Raw genomic sequence first — 7911 nt, 5'->3', positions numbered from 1 at the left:
AGAGCGCCCAGCTTTGCTGACTGCATCACACAAAGAAGATGCTATTTCAAAAGAGTGCCAATTAAGAAACGGTTGTGTGAAAGGCTATGTGACCATGTGGATATGTTACAAAGGGCTTCTCCTTCACTACAGAGCATCTATCTATCTTCCTCTCCATATAGATACACATACACACACACATAGACAGATGGATAGATATAAATACATGTGCGCACACACACAAACACACATACATATATATATATTTTTATATATATATATATTCTTTTCCAGTTCTTGGAGTGGTTACAACTATTTTAATCTACAAGGCATCCTAAGGGCACTTTCTGGCTCTAGCAATAAAGTCCATCATATTGTGGAGAGAAGTAAAGGGAATATCGTCACAGGAGAAGAACAGAACAGTTTCCTGTCGTGTATAACATCATGTAACAGGTCGACACCTCTGAAAACTATCATTGATGTTTCTGAGCCCAGATATTTTCTCCCTGTGTTCCAGGAGGGCAAATGTTCATCTTGTTCAATTGCTGTGTACAGAGGTGCCACTAGGTGATTTTTCCCTTTTTGGTGGATAAGTAGTTGCTTCCAAATACTTTGAACTGTATGATATGATATACTAAGCATCATTTTTTGTTGGTTTGTTTAAAGGGAGATTAAAAGAGTTTTGCTTTTTTCTTCATGTCGTTGCGTCTCCAGAGAGGTAACTTGTCAAACTCCTGTATTGTCATGCCAAATATTTCTTGAAAAACTTCAGGTGCTAAGTGACGCTTTAAAACAAAAAAAAAAAAAGGAGAAAAAAAAAAGGAGAAAAGGCAATGGTCAGTCAACGCCAAAGAGATGCAACAGGATATAGGAGTGCCTTAAGGATTTCATGTCACTGTGGGAGAGCCATTGCAAGAAATAGTAATGCTTTGGCAATACATATACCCAAGTGCTGAACTTGGGTGCTCAATGAATCAATACAATTTTGCAATTTGTTAGGTCTGAGAAGTTTACAAAGAAAATCAGAACTATTTCAGTTGCTGAATAAGCAAGACAGAAAAATGAACTGTCTGAAATCACCCAACAAGCAGCGATAGACCAGAGAACAAAACCAGCTCCTGCACGTCCCTGTCCCAGGCTTTGCCTCGTCACCTCTGCTTACATATGGTAGTTCAAACAGACACTGGGTTTCAGGAGAGCTTTGCAGAAAGGCTACAAGTTGACATGCTACATTTGAAGTTCTGAGAAGGAAGATGTCTGGCCAGGCTGGGTGTCCAGTACGTTTCTCTACTGAAACATTTTTAGGTGATGTCTTGTGCACAAGTTACTACTTGTTCAGCTGCTTTAGATGACACTGGATGGGGAAAGTGTCTCTCTGGGCACTAACATAACACAGCATTGAATTCTGACTAGTGATCACATATCTACTAGTCTAAAAATGTGCATAAATGGTTACTTACCCAAGTGTGGCCCCTTTCATTCATCTCCACAGAAGATTAACTACAAATGATGTAAACATCCCCAGCCTTCCACTGGGCTGCTTAAGTCTTTCTAATCCACAAAACTGTAAACAATTTTTATTTGTTGGCAGAGATTTAAATCCTCATAGTTTTGGATATCAGTCAACTCACAGGACTCACGGATGAGTTGAAGAAAGTTAGACTTTTGATCCTCAAGGATGGCTGACACTGACTGTTAGCTAAGAAATGATCCAAGATCCAGGCATTGCTCCATTCCAATATGGATCCTACAACTACAAAACACTTCACCAATTTTGGACTTTTTACCAATTTGCAAGTATATAACTAACTGCTTGAAAACATAAGGGTGTTGCGAGAAGCTCAGCCCAGGAGCAGGGAGACAGAGATGTGGGACTCACAGCCCAGCACTGTTCATGGAGACGCAGCTGCTTCCTCCCCTTGTCCGATTCCTTCTTCCCTGCTTAGTGCTGAGAAACCTTCCCAGTCTAACAAGGACCCACACTTCAGTGTTTGAGCTTTCAAGTGCGCAACAACAAACAACTTGAGCAGGAAAGAGCATTTAGGAACTTGCTTCTCTTACCTCAAGCCTGGTTCTGTCTACATCTTTTAGTATTTTATTTCGCCCTCTGTTGGTCACCATGAGCATTTCATATGGAAAAATCTGTTAACAATGTATAAAAGGGGGAAAAAGAGATGTATTTACATTCTAAAGCAAAAAAGAACACAACGTCTCTTTTTTTTCATAACCACACAAACATTTGGTTTCTTTTTCAAAGGAAATCACAACACTTTTGTCCCCTAAAGTTGCATGAAAGGCAAGCCAGTGTGGACAACAGCAAGAACTTGGTTAGTATCAAACTGCCTCATATTGTAGAGCCACTGTGTATTTGCCCACCCTGCTGATTTTTATGATGCATAAAATACAGCTGACTATGGTCAGACTGTCCTCTCTAGTCAATATGCTTCCTCATCCAGCAATGTATAAACTTGAGAGTTATTGAGGTTTATTTGGCACTCATTGGTCTGACTGATGGTTGCCAAAGTGTGGACAGCTCTAAGGAAACAGACACTTAGCAGACTTCTAAAGATGAACCACATGAAAGAATACCAGAAAAAGCAGCAACTCTGAATAAGTAAAATACTGATTAGTGGGGGCCACTACATTCATGAAAATTCATCACATTATTTTCTTTGCCTTTTTGGACAGTTACAGAATTCAAACAACTGCCCACTGTGCTTGCTGGCTGGGCAACATATATCTGGATTAAAGCAGACACTTTTGTAGGCATGTTTGTCGTACACATCTTCATCTACTTCAGCAGAGTATGTGTCCAGCACATCTCCCATTAACATCTCCCTTGCTTTCCATTTACGTTGCAAAGAACGTCCAGAACTTATACAAATCAGTTATTGGCTAATAATCAATTCCTGAACGCATAAATTATTTTACTTTTGTTTTACAGGTTCTTTGCATGAAGGAAAAATTTTACTGTCAGTGGGTCTCAAATCAGTTTAATCCAATAGAAACAATGATGCCTAGAAAGGGTTTCAGAAAATCATGTGCCTTAAAATCAGTTTCTGGAATCACTCTTGGCAAATAAAATACTGCTTTAGGATTTTTTTCCTTGGGCAGACAATTCCATAAATGCCTGTAATGACTTAGAAGAGCTCCTGTTCCATCTGTCAGAGCCTCTCTATAGCCTCTCTCATTGCATATGTCTGCTGAGTAGGAAAACAGCATTCCCAGTGAGGTTCTCATGCAACCTCTACTGAAGCAAATGAAGTTTTTCTGCAGACTTCAGTGGCAACTGGCTCAGTCTTTACTGTTATTTATGGGTCCTGTTTTACTTGCCCAGAGTGAGACCACCAAAGCTCTCCTGGAGAGACAGCTGAGCTATTATCAAACACTACTAATTCAATTATTTTAACATCAGAAGAAATTCAACCTAATCAACTTCTGTGCACAATTAGGCAATTAAGTTCATTCCATTGCCAGCATTTATCCCAATGAACTTTTCAGAAATATAATAAATAAGATTCAGGCATCAATGAACACACCACTGAGTTTATTGTGAGTAATAATAACTTAAATAACGTGTGCTTACATACCAAATGTAAGATATGACTCTTAGGAGATTCTGACATTGTCACAATTGTACAATTAAGTCTATACTTTGAATTACATTGTTTATGTTTGATACTGGAAACAGCTACCATATACAGCATCATAGGAAACTAAAATGTAACTTGTCATATTTAAACAGGCAGAATTTAAGTCAAGATCTATGGTCGTAAGTACATTTTATATATAGATATTCACAACAAGGCATGTCTCAATCTGGGGTGGCAGGATGCACAAATTCTGTCCTTTCTGGAGAATCATTTGGTAAGAATTGGTCATTCTTAAGTTTATTAATTTTCACTTTACATATGTTTCGTGCTGAATCTGAGTTGGCTTCTCTTACTTTATGAGGTTTAAGTTATGTTGGACCATTAACATGAATAAAAATACTGCCAATTCTCACAAGCTGAGAGTTTGGCATCACCTTCATAGCCATCAACAGAAAGCAACCTATTATCTCATGAAAATTCCCATAAATTTTATCACTAATAATACTGACAGAATTTGTCACCCAAAATAACATTCCAAATCACTGGGTGCATCAAAAGCAGCGGTGGCTGTAAGAATTTCTATTGCACTGAAAGAGATCTTACTTGGAATGAAAAGTAGAATCTCAGGAGTTGGGGGTGTCCCTAAAGTCTTACTTATAATATATATAAATACACTTGTTAATATACATTGCACTGGGGTCTCAGCTTATAAAGCTGGGATTATTGCCTTGTACAGTTTGTCTGGAGGTGACTCGGAAGCACAAGTAGTAATCTAGTTTGCAAAAAGAGCTCCTCACTTAACTGCTGACATGCTGATCTTTGTAACTTTGGCAAAATCATGATTTCTTGGAAGGTTCATCATCAACAGAGAAAGTTATAAGATTTAAAACACAGCCCTGGTTGAATCCTCTCTGTATATTATGTTCAGTTTTGACTCAGACATCTCTACACATAGCTGCAAAAGCATTTAAATTTATATCTTAAATTATATTCAGTTGACATTGCCTCTTTTTCCAATAAATCTCCTGAAGAATTTCTCATATAGGGAATTCAACATTATTGAAAGGCGTCAGGCTAACAGTGCTGAGAGCTAAAGAACAGATCCAGACAGACATGTAGGTACCCAACTTTCAATTCAAAACAAAGATCCATGTATTTAATTAATTTTTAAAACAACACAGCCTCAACAATTACCACAATATTCTGCATCGTTTATCCAACCTGACAGATTTGAGGCTTTCTTTTTGAGTTCAGCCCACTGTTTTGGCTAGTGGAAGCTTGACAGAGAACTAGCTATTGAGCATCTTCGGTATCTTTGTTTTGTCTCTGGAAAAGCATCCTTAACCCAAGCAGCACACCCGGGCCTGCCTGAGTTCTAACACCTGTAACAGGCGAAGTCCAGAACAAAGGGAGAGGTTTGGCACATAAGGAGCAGGGACTGAGGTGAGGTAAAGCAAAACAAGGGAACTAAGACATTTCCTGCATTTTATCTGCATTTCACAGTCAAATCTTCACTGTCTTGAAGGAAAGTGAATAACATCTGCACTTGCCTTTGGCTCCAACATGTTAGGCATAGATACTCCTCTGTCCATTCTCATTCCAGGGACATGACCATCCGGAAGGGACTGCATCAGATACAGGTATACATCAGACACATAGGTTACACACACAGAGGGTAAAGGCACTCAAGTAGTGGTGAAAACAAAGGTGAACTTGCCCTGAGACTTCCTTCAAGTTTTAATATTTAGTCTTATCACAGAGATCATTGCCACCGCTACTGTTTACCACTTCTCTGGGGCATGCAGAGGGATCCTTTGATCCTCTGTGCCACCACAGGCTTCTGTCACTGCTAAGGCTGGCGATAGCCCCTCGCCCAGCCCACCAACATCACTTTCCAGGTGGCGACCCCAAGAGTGGTGGACCCTTTCCCACCCCAGTGACTAAGCAGGGTTCTTTTCTGGACAAATATGCAGAAGCATTAATTCAGATCCCACCCAATAGCATACAGAGCAGGGATTACACCTCTGGGATTTCCTTCCTGTCACTTACTGTATCAGCTGAGGGTTGGGTTTTTTTGTCTCTATAATGGGAAATTTCTACTATGAGGATAAACAGGGATAAAGTAAAAAGGTGCCGTTTTGACACGGGTACTGTTCCTAACAAAATAATGTTTTGAGCCCGATACATGGACAACTCCTCTCTCCTCCCATAATCTTACTCTCTTTCCAATCATCATGATTTTAATACACCATTAACAAAATTATCCAAGTAATAAAATCCTTTCTTAAATTGCCATTTCATGTCGTGATTGTGCTGAGGAGCCAGCCAGACTCAAACCATTCTGAAAAAACCCTGCAGACAAGATTTGGTTAAAAGGGTTTATATTTGCAAGCACACCTCTTACTGGCTCATCTGTGATGGCAGGACTGTAGAAAACTATTGATCAGTCATCTTGTCTGGAGAGCAAATTCCAGGTTAAAACTGAGGAGTTCAAGGCTCCTGGTGTGGGAGAAAATTTGTCTCCAGAAGAGACTTTCTTTATGTCTCCAGAGTCGGTACTAGAGAGGCTGGAAATAAATCCAGCCTCAGCTGCCCAGGGAGGACTATTACAGATAACTCATATATCAACAGACAGTGGATTTTACAGAGCAAGTCACAGAACTGGTGTGAGCTGTCTCAACCCAGCTCTGGGGAGGTAAAAAGGAAGAATCTGAGGCTGTGCCTGTTTTTTGTTGATAAGAGTCTACATTGGTGATTATGCTTAAACATGCAGGAAAATCAAAGCTACTGTGTTAAGAAACCCTTCCCTGTAGCAGAAATTCAAACTTCAACAAGAAAGTAGATGCTTTTAGTTCTGTTGTCAGTTGATCGATGGAAATCTGTACTCTACCTGGAAATCTGAAAAGCAAAAGAGAAATCTCATCAGCTTTAGAGTGGAAGAACTGGAATCAGTCACAATCTGAGAGAAAATCCTTGCATCTTCTGGTCTACCTGATCTTTTCAAAATCCCCCCCAATTCTCCAAGGCCAGCAACCTTCCTACTTTCAGACTTAGTTTGTAAAGAAACAAACGCTCCAAACATTGCAGCCCTTTTCATTTTGAGCAGGCTTCTCATTCAGGAAAATCAAGTCACTTTGGAAATACTAAGAGACACAAAACCACAATCAAGTGAATAAATAGCCAATTAAAATTCAAATGCGTAGACCAGGAGTCACCTCACCTAACCTCTGTCATCAGGTAGATGTCTAGATTCCTCCACAGTCTATAAGGAGACACAAGCACCAACAGAAGATGCCTGATCGTAAGGTATCTACCATAGTCAAGATCAATCTCACTTTGGAGATAACTAGACTCTCTCTCTCATAGCTCAAACAATTTCAAAACATTAACTCTCATAGTTTCAAAACATTAACTCTCATAGTTTCATAACTTTCATAAATACTGTCAATTTTTATTAGGCAATGACTGATATCACATTCAGCTCAAAGTCATAATGAATATCATGAGCAGCAATGAGGATTAAAAGGCATTATCCTCCTTTCTTCACCGTGGCACATTCTTTCAGACTGTGCAGTGATGATGATTTTCAGAGAAAGAAAACACCATAACAGAAGTCAGTACATATTCCTGATAATATACAAGTTACCTGCTTTCCATTTGCACTAATGCTAAAGTAGTGTCTTGGCACAAACAAGGATGAGCTCCACGTAACAGATTTAGCAAAACAGACCCAAACTTCTAAATGGGTATTTGCAGAGTTTAATTGTTGAGTTTACCAGAGGAAGTAAAAATGTACTGAACAAATACAAAGCAACCACATCTACAACCTTAAAATAAAACAGCAGGAATGATCAAACATCATAATATATTCACTAATAAAGTGGCACGTAAAAAGACTCCTCACCCTTACCTCTAACACCACCACTCACATCCCCGTAACTGTTGTACTGACCAAAATCTGTAGACACTGGCTGTAACAGGAAAAGAGGGACATAAATTCACAGTTCATGACTTCACAAGCAGGTTGGTATATGGGGAGTAACAAATTGCTTTAAGCCTTTTTTTCCCCCCTCAATTTTGACATTTCTTGCATTGCTTTCTTGTCTTTTAACAACGTAGTTTGTGGGAAGGGAAATTAGGTTTTGTCTGACTTCAGATGGTCTTACAAGAAAGCTTGATCAAATTGAAAATCCAATACAGTTAATACAGAAATAAATACCATGGATAATTAAAGCCACCTTTCACTTCTCAAAATTGCCATCTCCTTACCCTGTGAAGACCATTTTTTCCATAGCCAGGGAGAGAAGAGGTTTTGGAGGCTGAAGCATGTGCTGTTGAA

General features: G+C 39.2%; 1 protein-coding gene across 5 annotated transcripts in view; it reads right to left on the bottom strand.

Annotated features, from left to right (window-relative positions):
- Positions 1-532: 532 nt before the first annotated feature.
- The window catches only part of ABLIM1 (actin binding LIM protein 1), a 217432-nt gene continuing 210053 nt past the window's right edge, over positions 533-7911 (bottom strand). For 3 of the 5 annotated variants that reach the window (XM_086616550.1, XM_086616549.1, XM_086616548.1), the window contains 6 exons: positions 7842-7903; positions 7483-7543; positions 6463-6470; positions 5123-5197; positions 2041-2121; positions 533-764 (listed from right to left, as the gene is read on the bottom strand). In XM_086616550.1, the coding sequence (XP_086472676.1) occupies positions 651-764; positions 2041-2121; positions 5123-5197; positions 6463-6470; positions 7483-7543; positions 7842-7903 (401 nt within the window). In that variant the 3' untranslated portion in view covers positions 533-650. Of the gene's footprint in view, positions 765-2040; positions 2122-5122; positions 5198-6432; positions 6471-7482; positions 7544-7841; positions 7904-7911 lie in introns of those variants that run through there. The other 2 variants (XM_086616546.1, XM_086616547.1) reach the window with 1 other exon arrangement.

This window comes from Tauraco erythrolophus, chromosome 9, assembly GCF_009769465.1.
Source record: "Tauraco erythrolophus isolate bTauEry1 chromosome 9, bTauEry1.pri, whole genome shotgun sequence".
In the NCBI taxonomy this organism is placed as follows: domain Eukaryota; kingdom Metazoa; phylum Chordata; class Aves; order Musophagiformes; family Musophagidae; genus Tauraco; species Tauraco erythrolophus.
Note: the sequence above shows the minus strand (reverse complement) of the source record. Positions and strands in the feature narration are given on the sequence as shown.